At 50.6% G+C, this 17,960-nt stretch overlaps 1 protein-coding gene across 1 annotated transcript in view; it reads left to right on the top strand.

Moving 5' to 3' along the window:
- Positions 1-11,854, top strand: part of LOC145340077 (von Willebrand factor A domain-containing protein 5A-like) — a 33,130-nt gene extending 21,276 nt beyond the window's left edge. Inside the window, exons 4-6 of the mRNA XM_080184499.1 lie at positions 7,667-7,788; positions 9,513-9,639; positions 11,584-11,854. Of these exons, the coding sequence (XP_080040625.1) occupies positions 7,667-7,788; positions 9,513-9,639; positions 11,584-11,663 (329 nt within the window). The 3' untranslated portion in view covers positions 11,664-11,854. The remainder of the gene's footprint in view (positions 1-7,666; positions 7,789-9,512; positions 9,640-11,583) is intronic.
- The last annotated feature ends 6,106 nt before the right edge of the window (positions 11,855-17,960 follow it).

Here is a 17,960-nt window from a genome sequence, read left to right as displayed (position 1 = left end):
AGTTGAGGGGTTTGAGCTACGAGGAGAGGCTGAATAAACTAGGCTTGTACTCGTTAGCGTTTAGAAGAATGAGGGGAGATCTCATTGAGACGTATAAGATGATGAATGGGATGGATAGGATAGAGGTGGAGAGACTCTTCCCGCTCAAAAAAGACAGTAGGACTAGGGGGCACAGCCTCAAGATAAAGGGGGGGCGGTTTATAACAGAGTTGAGGAGGAACTTCTTCACTCAAAGGGTGGTGAATCTCTGGAATTCTCTGCCCGTTGAAGTGGTGGAGGCTGCCTCGCTAAATATTTTTAAGACGCGGGTTGATGGGTTTTTGATTAGAGAGGGGATTAAGGGTTATGGGGAGAGGGCGGGAAAGTGGAACTGAGCCACGACAGATCAGCCATGATCTTATTGAATGGCGGGGCAGGCTCGAAGGGCTAGATGGCCTACTCCTGCTCCTATTTCTTATGTTCTTATGTCCTTACAGAACATATAAAGCACAGACAGTTTAGAGATTACTGATTAGAATGCGAATCCTTACACCTAACAGAGACTGATAGCCAAGTTCCGCACACATGAGGACAGTCTCAACAGGGATCTTGGGTTCATGTCGCACTATCTGTAACCCCCGTGACTTGCCTGGGTTTGCAAAACCTCACTTACTGTACTGTCTGGAGACAATACACATCTCTGTAACCTGTGATCAGTGCTCCTTCCACTCACATTGTCAGCCACTTCAGGTCTTGAACAGCAGGTTAGGTATAAGGATTCGCATTCTAATCAGTAATCTCTAAACTGTATGTGCTTTATATGCTCTGTCTGAGGCCAGAACTCTCCATTCACCTGACGAAGAGGGAAACATAGAACATAGAACATTACAGCGCGGAACAGGCCCTTCGGCCCACAATGTTGCGCCGACCAGTCTTATTTTTAAAAAAAAAACATTGACCCACTAATCTAAACAAATCCCTTTTCGTCCATAAACCTATCCACCAATCTCTTAAACGCCCCCAAACTAGGCGCATTTACAACTGCAGCAGGCAGGGCATTCCAGTCACTCACCACCCTCTGGGTAAAGAACCTGCCCCTGACATCCGTCCTATAACTACCCCCCCTTAATTTAAAGCCATGCCCCCTCGTGCTAGATTTCTCCATCCGAGGAAACAGGCTATCACCATCCACCCTATCTAAACCTCTAATCATCTTATATGTTTCTATAAGATCCCCTCTTAGCTGCCTTCTTTCCAGTGAAAACAACCCCAAATCCCTCAGTCTCTCCTCATAGGACCTCCCCTGCATACCAGGCAACATCCTGGTAAACCTCCTCTGCACCCTCTCCAAAGCCTCCACATCCTTCCTGTAATGTGGGGACCAGAACTGCACACAGTACTCCAAGTGCGGCCGCACCAGAGTTGTGTACAGTTGCAACATGACGCTGCGACTCCTAAATTCAATCCCCCTACCAATAAACGCCAAGACACCGTACGCCTTCTTAACAACCTTATCTACTTGATTCCCAACTTTCAGGGATCTATGTACACATACACCTAGATCCCTCTGCTCCTCCACTCTATTCAAAGTCCTCCCGTTAGCCCTATACTCAACATATCTGTTATTCCTACCGAAATGGATTACCTCACACTTCTCCGCATTAAACCTCGAAAGCTTGTGAGTATATTATCAAATAAATCGGTTGGACTAAAACCTGGTGTTGTCAGACTTTTTACTGTGTTTACGCCAGTCCAACGCCGGCATACCCACATCAGAAATCTATCTACCCATGACTTAAATATATTTAGCGAGGTAGCCTCCACCACATCAACGGCAGAGAATTCCAGAGATTCACCACCCTTTGAGTGAAGAAGTTCCTCCTCAACTCCATTCTAAACTGCCCCCCCCTTATCTTGAGGCTGTGCCCTCTAGTCCTACTGTCCTTTCTAAGCGGGAAGAATCTCTCTACCTCTACCCTATCCATCCCTTCCATTATCTTATACATCTCTATAAGATCCCCCCCTCATCCTTCTAAACTCCAACGAGTACAGACCCAGTCTATTTAGTCTCTCATGACTAAATGACTGAAATATACCCATGACTGAAATATATTCAATGAGGTAGCCTCCACGGCACAGTAGCACAGTGGGTTAGCACTGCTGCTTCACAGCTCCAGGGTCCTGGGTTCGATTCCCGGCCTCGGGTTCACTGTCTGTGTGGAGTTTGCACATTCTCCCCGTGTCTGCGTGGGTTTCCTCCGGGTGGTCCGGTTTCCTCCCACAGTCCAAAGGTGTGCAGGTTAGGTTGATTGGCCGTGCTAAGAAATTGCCCCTTAGTGTCTAGGGATGTGTAGGTTAGAGGGGTTAGTGGGTAAATGTGTAGGAATATGGGGGTAGGGCCTGGGTGGGATTGTGTTCGGTGCAGACTCGATGGGCCGAAGGGCCTCTTTCTGCACTGTAGGGTTCAATGGTTCATGATCTACTTCAACGGGCAGAGTATTCCAGAGATTCACCACCCTTTGAGTGAAGAATGCTGTTCAGATAAATATAATTACCAAAAAATACTTAATTTTAATCATGCTCCAAATTACAACCAGGTTTTGTGTCCTCCGAATATTCTGGGCCTTCTCTGTTGATCCTTCTTCCTTCTTTGCTATTGAGATGAGGATTTAAGGTCACAGCTATGAGCTGTGGCAGGTGGCAGTTCCTTCTTTGCCTTTTGTCCCACGGCTCTCTTCTCTCTGTTTGTCATTTTCATAAATGACCTGGATGAGGAAGTGGAGGGATGGCTTGGTAAGTTCGCCGACGATACGAAGGTTGGTGGAGTTGTGGATGGTCTGGAGGGATGTCAGAAGTTGCAGCGGGACGTAGATAGGATGCAAGACTGGGCGGAGAAGTGGCAGATGGACTTCAACGCGGATGAATGTGTAGTGGTCCATTTTGGCAGGACCAATGGGATGAAGGAGTACAATATCAAGGGTAGGAGTCTTAGCTGTGTGGAAGATCAGAAGGATCTTGGGGTCCGGGTCCACAGGACTCTTAAATCTGCCTCGCAGGTGGAGGATGTGGTCAAGAAGGCGGATGGTGTACTGGCCTTCATCAATCGAGGGATTGAGTTTAGGAGTCGGGAGGTAATGCTGCAACTTTATAAGACCCTGGTCAGACCCCACTTGGAGTACTGTGCGCAGTTCTGGTCGCCTCATTACAGGAAGGATGTGGAAGCTATTGAGAGGGTGCAGAGGAGATTTACAAGGGTGTTGCCTGGATTGGGAGGCATGCCTCATGAGGATAGGTTGAGGGAGCTCGGTCTTTTCTCCCTGGAGAGACGAAGGATGAGAGGGGACCTGACAGAGGTTTATAAGATGTTGAGAGGAATAGATAGGGTGGATTCTCAGAGGCTATTTCCCAGGGCTGAAATGGTCGTTACGAGAGGACACAGGTTTAAGGTGCTGGGGAGCAGGTACAGAGGAGATGTCAGGGGTAAGTTTTTCACTCAGAGGGTGGTGAGTGAGTGGAATCGGCTGCCATCAGTGGTGGTGGAGGCGAACTCGCTGGGGTCTTTTAGGAGACTTCTGGATGAGTACGTGGGATTTAATGGGATTGGGGGTTATAGATAGGCCTGGTAGGTAGGGATATGATCGGCGCAACTTGTGGGCCGAAGGGCCTGTTTGTGCTGTAGTGTTCTATGTTCTATGTTCTCTTATACCTGTGATGACACGTCAGTATTTCCCACAATCCTATTGGTTGCCAAAACCATAAAATTTTTATTTAAAAGGTTTTGGTATCAAACTGCCTAAGTTTATTGGTCGAATTCGAAAGTCCGTTGCCTCGGTAACCCTGCTGCTCGGCCTTTTGATATAAACATTTCTCTTTCTTTTTGGCACTCCGTGTGCTGGCACTTTTAACCCCTGAGGACAACTTTGCAACATAATGAGGGTCCTGCACTACCCCGGCAAAGAGGGAGACGGTAATCAGCCAGGGACATCTCTTCTCCATCGAGCCAGGGCTAGGTGGCCTACAATTCCCACCCAGGCCCTATTCCCGTAACCCTCGCTGACCCTGCTAAACCCCCTGACACTCGGGTCAGTTTTAGCACGGCCAGTTCCCCCTAACCCGCACATCTTCGGGCTGTGGGAGGAAACCGGAGCACCCGGAGGAAACCCGCGCAGACACGGGGAGAATGTGCAAACTCCACACAGACAGTGACCCGAATTTGGCGCCCCCGCTGCTGTGAGGCACCACCTGTGCCACCGTGCCCCGACCTTTTCATTGCTTGCCACTACTTTCTCAGAAGACTAAGGAAATTTGGCATGTCCACTATGACCCTTACCAACTTTTACAGATGCACCATAAAAAGCATTCTTTCTGGTTGTATCTCTCTCTCTCCCTCTCTCTCTCTCCCTCTCCGTCTCTCCCTCTCCGTCTCTCCCTCTCCGTCTCTCCCTCTCCGTCTCTCCCTCTCCGTCTCTCCCTCTCCGTCTCTCCCTCTCCGTCTCTCCCTCTCCCTCTCTCCCTCTCTCCCTCTCCGTCTCTCCCTCTCCGTCTCTCCCTCTCCGTCTCTCCCTCTCCGTCTCTCCCTCTCCGTCTCTCCCTCTCCGTCTCTCCCTCTCCGTCTCTCCCTCTCCGTCTCTCCCTCTCCGTCTCTCCCTCTCCGTCTCTCCCTCTCCGTCTCTCCCTCTCCGTCTCTCCCTCTCTCCCTCTCTCCCTCTCTCCCTCTCCCTCTCTCCCTCTCCGTCTCTCCCTCTCCGTCTCTCCCTCTCCGTCTCTCCCTCTCCGTCTCTCCCTCTCCGTCTCTCCCTCTCCGTCTCTCCCTCTCTCCCTCTCTGTCTCTCTCCCTCTCTGTCTCTCTCCCTCTCTGTCTCTCTCCCTCTCTGTCTCTCTCCCTCTCTGTCTCTCTCCCTCTCTGTCTCTCTCCCTCTCTGTCTCTCTCCCTCTCTGTCTCTCTCCCTCTCTGTCTCTCTCCCTCTCTGTCTCTCTCCCTCTCTGTCTCTCTCCCTCTCTGTCTCTCCCTCCCACCATGTTTCCTTCGCAAAGCCTCTTTTGTTGACCTACCCCCATAATCCCACAACACTGCAATCAGTACACAAAGGTATCTTTCTTTTGAAAGTGCCCTTGGTATGGGCTCCTGCTCTGCCCAAGACCGCAAGAAACTACAAAGGGGTCGTGAATGTAGCCCAATCCATCGCACAAACCAGCCTCCCATCCACTGACTCTGTCTACACTTCCCGCTGCCTCGGGAAAAGCAACCAGCATAATTAAGGATCCCACACACCCTGGACATTCTCTCTTCCACCTTCTTCCATCGGGAAAATGATACAAAAGTCTGAGGTCACGTACCAACCGACTCAAGAACAGGTTCTTCCCTGCTGCCGTCAGACTTTTGAATGGACCCACCTCGCGTTAAGTTGATCTTTCTCTACACCCTAGCTATGACTGTAACACTACATTCTGCACCCTCTCCTTTCCTTCTCTATGAACGGTATGCTTTGTTTGTACAGCGCGCAAGAAACAATACTTTTCACTGTATGTTAATGCGTGAGACAACAATAAATCAAATCAAATCAAGTCAAAAGAAAGATAGCTTCGTATACTGATTGCAACGTTGTGGGATTTTGGGGGTAGGTCAGCAACAGAGGCTTTGCCAGGGAAACATGGTGGGAGGGAGGGAGAGAGAGAGAGACAGAAAAAAGGGAGGGAGACGTATAAGATGATGAATGGGATGGATAGGATAGAGGTGGAGAGACTCTTCCCGCTCAAAAAAGACAGTAGGACTAGGGGGCACAGCCTCAAGATAAAGGGGAGGCGGTTTAGAACGGAGTTGAGGAGGAACTTCTTCACTCAAAGGGTGGTGAATCTCTGGAATTCTCTGCCCGTTGAAGTGGTGGAGGCTGCCTCGCTAAATATTTTTAAGAAGCGGGTTGATGGGTTTTTGATAAGAGAGGGGATTAAGGGTTATGGGGAGAGGGCGGGAAAGTGGAACTGAGCCACGACAGATCAGCCATGATCTTATTGAATGGCGGGGCAGGCTCGAAGGGCTAGATGGCCTACTCCTGTTCCTATTTCTTATGTTCTTATGTTCTTAAAAAAGGGAGGGAGAGAAAGACGCAGATGCAGAGAGAAAGAGTGAGAGATGCAGACAGAGAGAGACAGAAAGCCTACCAACTGCTGCCACCAGACTTTTGAGTGGACCTACCTCGCATTAAGTTGATCTTTCTCTACACCCTAGCTGTGACCGTAACACTGCATTCCGCACTCTTTCCTTTCCTTCTCTATGAACAGTATGCTCCGTCTGTATAGCGCGCGAGAAACAATACTTTTCAGTGTAAGTCCCTGTGACAATAATAAATCAAATCAAATCTAAATCGTCCCAAAGATGAGCCAGCTTCTTGATGGAGCAGGTAGCTGCCCCCCCCCCGTGCCAGTACCAGCACCGGAACTGGTCCCAGGTCTCGAGCCTCCCAGGCGGCGAACATGAGCCTTTGGAGGCTGGAGAGTCGGACCCCACTGAGGCCAGGCGCAGATCTGACACGGCTGACTTCTAGACTCTGAGCGGCGAACGAGGCAGAGGAGGGCAGTCGGGGGCCACGTTGGAAGAGGAGCCCCCGCTCACACTAAACCCCAATCAGGGCAGGGGGCTTGAGTGGGAATGCCGTTCCCCTTCCCAGTTGGGGAAGGGAGGGTGGGAGGTCTAAGCTTTCACCCTTGTCCAAAGATGTGCAGGTTAGGTAGATTGGCCATGGTAAATGTCCAAAGATGCAGTCCACACTACTCCAGATGTGGTCTCACCAATACTGTCCACACTACTCCAGATGTGGTCTCACCAATACTGTCCACAACACTCCAGATGTGGTCTCACCAATACTGTCCACAGTACTCCAGATGTGGTCTCACCAATACTGTCCACAACACTCCAGATGTGGTCTCACCAATACTGTCCACAACACTCCAGATGTGGTCTCACCAATACTGTCCACAACACTCCAGATGGGGTCTCACCAATACTGTCCACAACACTCCAGATGTGGTCTCACCAATACTGTCCACAACACCCCAGATGTGGTCTCACCAATACTGTCCACAACACTCCAGATGGGGTCTCACCAATACTGTCCACAACACTCCAGATGTGGTCTCACCAATACTGTCCACAACGCTCCAGATGTGGTCTCACCAATACTGTCCACAACGCTCGAGATGGGGTCTCACCAATACTGTCCACAATACTCCAGATGTGGTCTCACCAATACTGTCCACAACACTCCAGATGGGGTCTCACCAATACTGTCCACAACACTCCAGATGTGGTCTCACCAATACTGTCCACAACACTCCAGATGTGGTCTCACCAATACTGTCCACAACACTCCAGATGGGGTCTCACCAATACTGTCCACAACACTCCAGATGTGGTCTCACCAATACTGTCCACAACACTCCAGATGTGGTCTCACCAATACTGTCCACAACACTCCAGATGTGGTCTCACCAATACTGTCCACAACACTCCAGATGTGGCCTCACCAATACTGTCCACAACACTCCAGATGTGCTCTCACCAATACTGTCCACAACGCTCCAGATGTGGCCTCAACGGTGCTGGGAATAACTGAAGTTTGATCAATGATGGCTTCCTCTTCTTCCCTCCTTCCCTTTCTTCTGTCCTTCCTTCCTATCCCGCCATCCACAGAGACACAAGTGATGCAGCTCATCTCCGAGCAGAACGCCGATGGATCATGGAGTCTGTCAGACAGTGTGGAGAATCTGCTGGGGCTGAAATCTGAGAACATCAAGAAGAGTGTCCCTGGCAAGGTAAGGTCTCATAACACTGTCTATAAACCCGTGCTGTACCTGTCCTGGGAGTGTTTGATGGGGGGACAGTGTAGAGGGAGCTTTACTCTGTATCTAACCCTGTGCTGTACCTGTCCTGGGAGTGTTTGATGGGGGACAGTGTAGAGGGAGCTTTACTCTGTATCTAACCCCGTGCTGTACCTGTCCTGGGAGTGTTTGATGGGGGGGACAGTGTAGAGGGAGCTTTACTCTGTATCTAACCCCGTGCTGTACCTGTCCTGGGAGTGTTTGATGGGGGGGACAGTGTAGAGGGAGCTTTACTCTGTATCTAACCCCGTGCTGTACCTGTCCTGGGAGTGTTTGATGGGGGGACAGTGTAGAGGGAGCTTTACTCTGTATCTAACCCCGTGCTGTACCTGTCCTGGGAGTGTTTGATGGGGGGACAGTGTAGAGGGAGCTTTACTCTGTATCTAACCCCGTGCTGTACCTGTCCTGGGAGTGTTTGATGGGGGGACAGTGTAGAGGGAGCTTTACTCTGTATCTAACCCCGTGCTGTACCTGTCCTGGGAGTGTTTGATGGGGGGACAGTGTAGAGGGAGCTTTACTCTGTATCTAACCCCGTGCTGTACCTGTCCTGGGAGTGTTTGATGGGGGGACAGTGTAGAGGGAGCTTTACTCTGTATCTAACCCCGTGCTGTACCTGTCCTGGGAGTGTTTGATGGGGGGGACAGTGTAGAGGGAGCTTTACTCTGTATCTAACCCCGTGCTGTACCTGTCCTGGGAGTGTTTGATGGGGGGGACAGTGTAGAGGGAGCTTTACTCTGTATCTAACCCCGTGCTGTACCTGTCCTGGGAGTGTTTGATGGGGGGGACAGTGTAGAGGGAGCTTTACTCTGTATCTAACCCCGTGCTGTACCTGTCCTGGGAGTGTTTGATGGGGGGGACAGTGTAGAGGGAGCTTTACTCTGTATCTAACCCCGTGCTGTACCTGTCCTGGGAGTGTTTGATGGGGGGGACAGTGTAGAGGGAGCTTTACTCTGTATCTAACCCCGTGCTGTACCTGTCCTGGGAGTGTTTGATGGGGGGGACAGTGTAGAGGGAGCTTTACTCTGTATCTAACCCCGTGCTGTACCTGTCCTGGGAGTGTTTGATGGGGGGGACAGTGTAGAGGGAGCTTTACTCTGTATCTAACCCCGTGCTGTACCTGTCCTGGGAGTGTTTGATGGGGGACAGTGTAGAGGGAGCTTTACTCTGTATCTAACCCCGTGCTGTACCTGTCCTGGGAGTGTTTGATGGAGGGACAGTGTAGAGGGAGCTTTACTCTGTATCTAACCCCGTGCTGTACCTGTCCTGGGAGTGTTTGATGGGGGGGACAGTGTAGAGGGAGCTTTACTCTGTATCTAACCCCGTGCTGTACCTGTCCTGGGAGTGTTTGATGCGGGGGACAGTGTAGAGGGAGCTTTACTCTGTATCTAACCCCGTGCTGTACCTGTCCTGGGAGTGTTTGATGGGGGGACAGTGTAGAGGGAGCTTTACTCTGTATCTAACCCCGTGCTGTACCTGTCCTGGGAGTGTTTGATGGGGGGACAGTGTAGAGGGAGCTTTACTGTGTATCTAACCCCGTGCTGTACCTGTCCTGGGAGTGTTTGATGGGGGGACAGTGTAGAGGGAGCTTTACTCTGTATCTAACCCCGTGCTATCCTGAGCACGTGTCCCCTCTGACCCATGCTTCTCTGTACATTTAGGACACAGACCTCACCCTGTGGGTGACAGTACTGGCTGTGATTTGGCTACACGCTTTTGGTGCCGATACGAAGGATGAGTGGGAACTCCTGGTGGCCAAATCTCTGTCTTGGATCAAGGCTACTGCAGGTGAGGTTAAAGGTCACAGCAAAGTTCAGAGGCCATGGCCAACACCAGCACACTCTTACACTGGATACTCGGTGAAAAATGAGCACCCAATCCCCACTTCTCTCTCTCAGGGAGATGTCTGTACACTGACTGGTGTCTCTCAGTCCCCTCTCTCTCTCTCTCAGGGAGATATCTGTACACTGACTGGTGTCTCTCGGTCCCCTCTCTCTCTCAGGGAGATATCTGTACACTGACTGGTGTCTCTCAGTCCCCTCTCTCTCTCACGGAGATATCTGTACACTGACTGGTGTCTCTCAGTCCCCTCTCTCTCTCACGGAGATATCTGTACACTGACTGGTGTCTCTCTCTCTCTCTCAGGGAGATATCTGTACACTGACTGGTATCTCTCAGTCCCCTCTCTATCTGGGAGATATCTGTACACTGACTGGTGTCTCTCAGTCCCCACTTCTCTATCAGGGAGATATCTGTACACTGACTGGTGTCTCTCAGTCCCCACTTCTCTATCAGGGAGATATCTGTACACTGACTGGTGTCTCTCAGTCCCCTCTCTCTCTCACGGAGATATCTGTACACTGACTGGTATCTCTCTCAGGGAGATATCTGTACACTGACTGGTGTCTCTCAGTCCCCTCTGTCTCTCTCAGGGAGATATCTGTACACTGACTGGTGTCTCTCAGTCCCCACTTCTCTCTCACGGAGATATCTGTACACTGACTGGTATCTCTCAGTCCCCTCTCTCTCTCAGGGAGATATCTGTACACTGACTGGTGTCTCTCAGTCCCCTCTCTCTCTCTCAGGGAGATATCTGTACACTGACTGGTGTCTCTCAGTCCCCTCTCTCTCTCTCAGGGAGATATCTGTACACTGACTGGTGTCTCTCAGTCCCCTCTCTCTCAGGGAGATATCTGTACACTGACTGGTGTCTCTCAGTCCTCTCTGTCTCTCAGGGAGATATCTGTACACTGACTGGTGTCTCTCAGTCCCCTCTCTCTCTCTCTCAGGGAGATATCTGTACACTGACTGGTATCAGTGTATTATTGGTAGGGGGATTGAATTTAGGAGTCGCAGTGTAATGTTGCAACTGTACACAACTCTGGTGCGGCCGCACTTGGAGTACTGTGTGCAGTTCTGGTCCCCGCATTACAAGAAGGATGTGGAGGCGTTGGAGAGGGTGCAGAGGAGGTTTACTAGGATGGTGCCTGGTATGGTGGGGAGGTCCTATGAGGAGAGACTGAGGGATTTAGGGTTGTTTTCGTTGGAAAGAAGGCGGCTAAGAGGGGATCTTATTGAAACATATAAGATGATTAGCGGTTTAGATAGGGTGGATAGTGATAGCCTTTTTCCTCGGATGGAGAAAGCTAGCACGAGGGGGCATGGCTTTAAATTAAGGGGGGGTAGCTACAGGACGGATGTCAGGGGTAGGTTCTTTACCCAGCGGGTGGTGAGGGATTGGAATGCCCTGCCTGCTGCAGTTGTAAATGCGTCTAGTTTGGGGGCGTTTAAGAGATCTCTGGATAGGTTTATGGACGAAAAGGGATTGGTATAGGCTAGTGGGTCATTGTTTTTGTAACTGGTCGGCGCAACATCGTGGGCCGAAGGGCCTGTTCTGCGCTGTAATGTTCTATGTTCTATGTTCTATCTCTCAGTCCCCTCTCTCTCTCTCAGGGAGATATCTGTACACTGACTGGTATCTCTCAGTCCCCCTCTCTCTCTCAGGGAGATATCTGTACACTGACTGGTGTCTCTCAGTCCTCTCTCTCTCTCTCAGGGAGATATCTGTACACTGACTGGTGTCTCTCAGTCCCCTCTCTCTCTCAGGGAGATATCTGTACACTGACTGGTGTCTCTCAGTCCCCTCTCTCTCTCTCAGGGAGATATCTGTACACTGACTGGTGTCTCCCTTGCCTGTATTAATTTATCTAAATTCCTCTCTCCCCTCTCCAGGCTCGGAACTCGGAGGGTGTGTGAAAGCTGGGAACAACCTACTCAAAGCCTCTGTCGATCCGCAGGTGTTTGGGTTGTGAAGAGATTCTGATTGTGCCGGAACAGTGCTGAATGGCTGTAACGAATGGTTGCGATTTCCGCTGAGGTGCCTTACCCCCTTCCCCACCGCGTTTTATGAATTGCGCAAAATTTGGAAGCGGTGTGTTTATTTCTGGGACTGCTTGCTACGCTTGGCAGCTTGAGGAATTGTAAAGCATGGTCGTCCCCCCCCCCCCCACCACCCCCCCGGGGTGTCAAGTCAGACGTGCTGGTGGCAAAACGGGTTAAATCTAGAAAATCAAGTTTATTCCAAAGCGAGTTGATTACACATAGAACACTGCAGCACAAACAGGCCCTTCGGCCCACAAGTTGTGCCTATCATATCCCTACCTACCAGGCCTATCTATAACCCCCAATCCCATTAAATCCCACGTACTCATCCAGAAGTCTCTTAAAAGACCCCAGCGAGTTCGCCTCCACCACCACCGACGGCAGCCGATTCCACTCACTCACCACCCTCTGAGTGAAAAACTTACCCCTGACATCTCCTCTGTACCTGCTCCCCAGCACCTTAAACCTGTGTCCTCTCGTAGTGACCATTTCAACCCTGGGAAATAGCCTCTGAGAATCCACCCTATCCATTCCTCTCAACATCTTATAAACCTCTATCAGGTCACCTCTCATCCTTCGTCTCTCCAGGGAGAAGAGACCGAGCTCCCTCAACCTATCCTCATAAGGCATGCCTCCCAATCCAGGCAACATCCTTGTAAATCTCCTCTGCACCCTCTCAATAGCTTCCACATCCTTCCTGTAGTCAAGGAGAAAAGACCGAGCTCTCATAGATGGCACAGACACTCGGGTGGAAGCTGCTGATGGCCATTTCCCCTCCGGGAGGCTGCCCCTTTTGTGGGGGGGTGTTGGGAGGGGGGGCCGGAGGCACCAGAAGAGGTGAGCTGAGGAGGAAAACTCACCCATCCAAGTCGAGGATCCAGAGTAAATCCTGGTGGGCGAGTCGTGCCCCCTTTCCCGGCTGCCAGCGGGGGCAGAGATCAGCGTGTCCGTGGGACTCTTGACCCACCCCAGAGGTCCTCCCCCACACGGAGCTGACCCACCCAGAGGCTGCCAGAATGTGTAACCTACACGCTTTTGAATAAACTTGATTCCTGGATTTAACCCGTTTTGTCTTCTCTTTGCTCGGAGAGATCAGAGTAAATTCAACCAGCGGGGCAGAGATATCCTCAGCCTATTCTGTGTAATCTACGCACTTTGAAATAAACTTAACTGCCGGATTTAACCATTTGTTTGTTGTGCTCGGAGAGATCAGAGTAAATTCAACCAGCAGGGCAGAGATTGCCTCAGCCTATTCTGTGTAATCTACGCACTTTGAAATAAACTTGACTGCTGGATTTAACCCGCTTGGTTTGTTTTGTTTTGGTTGGAGCGATCAAGTTGAATTGAGCCGGCGGGGCAGGGATCGCCGTGTCTGAGTATGGCTCCCAAACCACACCAGGCGCTCTTTAACATGGGCGACTTAATAGAGATTTATAAGATGATGAGAGGGATTGATAGAGTGGACGTGCAGAGACTATTTCCTCGGGTGGATGTAGCTGTTACTAGGGGGCATAACTATAAGGTTCATGGTGGGAGATATAGGAGGGATGTCCGAGGTAGATTCTTTACTCAGAGAGTGGTTGGGGTGTGGAATGTACTGCCTGCTGTGATAGTGGAGTCGGACACTTTAGGAACTTTCAAGCGGTTATCGGATAGGCACATGGAGCACTCCAGAATGATAGATAGCTTGATCTTGGGTTTGGACATAGCTCAGCACAACACCGAGGGCCGAAGGGCCTGTTACTGTGCTGTCCTGTTCTACGTTCTATCTCTATTCTATGTTCTAACATGGATTGGACCAACTCTGGCCACCAGAGATGTGTAATCTATTTCGCTTCAAATAGATTAAGAACATAAGAAATAGGAGCAGGAGTAGGCCATCTAGCCCTTCGAGCCTGCCCCGCCATTCAACAAGATCATGGCTGATCTGAAGTGGATCAGTTCCACTTTCCCGCCCTCTCCCCATAACCCTTAATTCCCCTGTCTGTCAAAAACCTATCTACCCGTGACTTAAAAATATTTAGCGAGGTAGCCTCCACCACTTTAACGGGCAGAGAATTCCAGAGATTCACCACCCTTTGAGTGAAGAACATAGAACATAGAACATAGAACATAGAACATTACAGCGCAGAACAGGCCCTTCGGCCCACGATGTTGCGCCGACCAGTTACAAAAACAATGACCCACTAGCCTATACCAATCCCTTTTCGTCCATAAACCTATCCAGAGATCTCTTAAACGCCCCCAAACTAGACGCATCTACAACTGCAGCAGGCAGGGCATTCCAATCCCTCACCACCCGCTGGGTAAAGAACCTACCCCTGACATCCGTCCTGTAGCTACCCCCCCTTAATTTAAAGTCATGCCCCCTCGTGCTAGCTTTCTCCATCCGAGGAAAAAGGCTATCACTATCCACCCTATCTAAACCCCTAATCATCTTATATGTTTCAATAAGATCCCCTCTTAGCCGCCTTCTTCCCAACGAAAACAACCCTAGATCCCTCAGTCTCTCCTCATAGGACCTCCCCACCATACCAGGCAACATCCTAGTAAACCTCCTCTGCACCCTCTCCAACGCATCCACATCCTTCTTGTAATGCGGGGACCAGAACTGCACACAGTACTCCAAGTGCGGCCGCACTAGAGTAGTGTACAGTTGCAACATTACACTGCGACTCCTAAATTCAATCCCCCTACCAATAAACGCCAAGACACCGTACGCCTTCTTGACAACCTTATCTACTTGATTCCCAACTTTCAGGGATCTATGTACACACACACCTAGATCCCTCTGTTCATCCACACTATTCAAAGTCCTCCTCAACTCCGTTCTAAACTGCGCCCCCCTTTATCTTGAGGCTGTGCCCTCTAGTCCTGCTGTCCTTTCTGAGCGGGAAGAATCTCTCTACCTCTATCCTATCCATCCCCTTCATTATCTTATACGTCTCAATAAGATCCCCCCTCATCCTTCTAAACTCCAACGAGTACAGACCCAGTCTATTCAATCTCTCCTCATAAGCTAACCCCCTCATCTCCGGTATCAGCCTAGTGGATTTGACTTGTGGATTTAACCTGTTCTGTTTTTTTTTAAATGTTTGAGGGTGAGGGGCATTCTCATGTGGTAAGCCTTATTAATTTTAGAACATTACAGCGCAGTACAGGCCCTTCGGCCCTCGATGTTGCGCCGACCAGTGGAACCAATCTAATGACCCTCTAACCTAAACTATTCCAATGTCATCCATATGCCTATCCACTGACCATTTGAACGCCCTTAAAGTTGGCGAGTCCACAACTGCTGCAGGCAGGGCATTCCACACCCTTACTACCCTCTGAGGAAAGAACCTACCTCTGATATCCGACATGGCATCTTGTTTGGGGGTCTTGCCTTTTGCACCATCAACCGATGTTGGCGGTAAAAAGGCGATGAAATCCACAACTGGCAGACTGGGAGCAGGATCATTGCCCATACTGTCAGCAAGACAAACCAAAAGCCCATAGAATCCGTCCTCAGAAACCCTACGGGGCAGAAGGAGACCATTCGGCCCATCGATGCTGCAACAACTCTACAAAAGAGCATCCTATCCATGTAACTGTGTGTAGTTATGGGCGGCACGGTAGCACAGTGGGTTAGCACTGCTGCTTCACTGCTCCAGGGACCCGGGTTCGATTCCCGGCTCGGGTCACTGTCTGTGCGGAGTTTGCACATTCTCCTTGTGTCTGCGTGGGTTTCCTCCGGGTGCTCCGGTTTCCTCCTAAGATGTGCGGGTTACGTTGATTGGCCTGAGAGACGCCAGTCAGTGTACAGATATCTCCCTGAGAGAGAGAGAGGGGACTGAGAGACACCAGTCAGTGTACAGATATCTCCCTGAGAGAGAAGGGACTGAGAGACACCAGTCAGTGTACAGATATCTCCCTGAGAGAGAGGGGACTGAGAGACACCAGTCAGTGTACAGATATCTCCCTGAGAGAGAAGGGACTGAGGGACACCAGTCAGTGTACAGATATCTCCCTGAGAGAGAGAGGGGACTGAGAGACACCAGTCAGTGTACAGATATCTCCCTGAGAGAGAGAGAGGACTGAGAGATACCAGTCAGTGTGCAGATATCTCCCTGAGGGAGAGAGAGAGGGGACTGAGAGACACCAGTCAGTGTACAGATATCTCCGTGAGAGAGAGAGAGAGGACTGAGAGACACCAGTCAGTGTACAGATATCTCCCTGAGAGAGAGAGGGGACTGAGAGACACCAGTCAGTGTACAGATATCTCCCTGAGAGAGAGAGAGGACTGAGAGACACCAGTCAGTGTACAGATATCTCCCTGAGAGAGAGAGGACTGAGAGACACCAGTCAGTGTACAGATATCTCCCTGAGAGAGAGAGGGGACTGAGAGACACCAGTCAGTGTACAGATATCTCCCTGAGAGAGAGAGAGGGGACTGAGAGACACCAGTCAGTGTACAGATATCTCCCTGAGAGAGAGAGAGAGGGGACTGAGAGACACCAGTCAGTGTACAGATATCTCCCTGAGAGAGAGAGGGGACTGAGAGACACCAGTCAGTGTACAGATATCTCCCTGAGAGAGAGAGAGAGGGGACTGAGAGACACCAGTCAGTGTACAGATATCTCCCTGAGAGAGAGAGGGGACTGAGAGACACCAGTCAGTGTACAGATATCTCCCTGAGAGAGAGGGACTGAGAGACACCAGTCAGTGTACAGATATCTCCCTGAGAGAGAGAGAGGGGACTGAGAGACACCAGTCAGTGTACAGATATCTCCCTGAGAGAGAAGGGACTGAGAGACACCAGTCAGTGTACAGATATCTCCCTGAGAGAGAGGGGACTGAGAGACACCAGTCAGTGTACAGATATCTCCCTGAGAGAGAGAGAGGGGACTGAGAGACACCAGTCAGTGTACAGATATCTCCCTGAGAGAGAGAGGGGACTGAGAGACACCAGTCAGTGTACAGATATCTCCCTGAGAGAGAGGGGGGACTGAGAGACACCAGTCAGTGTACAGATATCTCCCTGAGAGAGAGGGGACTGAGAGACACCAGTCAGTGTACAGATATCTCCCTGAGAGAGAAGGGACTGAGAGACACCAGTCAGTGTACAGATATCTCCCTGAGAGAGAGAGGGGACTGAGAGACACCAGTCAGTGTACAGATATCTCCCTGAGAGAGAGGGACTGAGAGACACCAGTCAGTGTACAGATATCTCCCTGAGAGAGAGAGAGGGGACTGAGAGACACCAGTCAGTGTACAGATATCTCCCTGAGAGAGAGAGGGGACTGAGAGACACCAGTCAGTGTACAGATATCTCCCTGAGAGAGAGAGAGAGGGGACTGAGAGACACCAGTCAGTGTACAGATATCTCCCTGAGAGAGAGAGGGGACTGAGAGACACCAGTCAGTGTACAGATATCTCCCTGAGAGAGAGGGACTGAGAGACACCAGTCAGTGTACAGATATCTCCCTGAGAGAGAGAGAGGGGACTGAGAGACACCAGTCAGTGTACAGATATCTCCCTGAGAGAGAAGGGACTGAGAGACACCAGTCAGTGTACAGATATCTCCCTGAGAGAGAGGGGACTGAGAGACACCAGTCAGTGTACAGATATCTCCCTGAGAGAGAGAGAGGGGACTGAGAGACACCAGTCAGTGTACAGATATCTCCCTGAGAGAGAGAGGGGACTGAGAGACACCAGTCAGTGTACAGATATCTCCCTGAGAGAGAGGGGGGACTGAGAGACACCAGTCAGTGTACAGATATCTCCCTGAGAGAGAGGGGACTGAGAGACACCAGTCAGTGTACAGATATCTCCCTGAGAGAGAAGGGACTGAGAGACACCAGTCAGTGTACAGATATCTCCCTGAGAGAGAGAGGGGACTGAGAGACACCAGTCAGTGTACAGATATCTCCCTGAGAGAGAGAGGGGACTGAGAGACACCAGTCAGTGTACAGATATCTCCCTGAGAGAGAGGGGGGACTGAGAGACACCAGTCAGTGTACAGATATCTCCCTGAGAGAGAGGGGACTGAGAGACACCAGTCAGTGTACAGATATCTCCCTGAGAGAGAAGGGACTGAGAGACACCAGTCAGTGTACCGATATCTCCCTGAGAGAGAGAGGGGACTGAGAGACACCAGTCAGTGTACAGATATCTCCCTGAGAGAGAGGGGACTGAGAGACACCAGTCAGTGTACATAGAACATAGAACATAGAACATTACAGCGC

The sequence above is a fragment of the Carcharhinus amblyrhynchos genome, unplaced genomic scaffold, assembly GCF_965287045.1.
Source record: "Carcharhinus amblyrhynchos unplaced genomic scaffold, sCarAmb.v2.hapA scaffold_762, whole genome shotgun sequence".
Lineage (NCBI taxonomy): Eukaryota > Metazoa > Chordata > Chondrichthyes > Carcharhiniformes > Carcharhinidae > Carcharhinus > Carcharhinus amblyrhynchos.
This window is presented reverse-complemented; position numbering and strand designations above follow the sequence as displayed.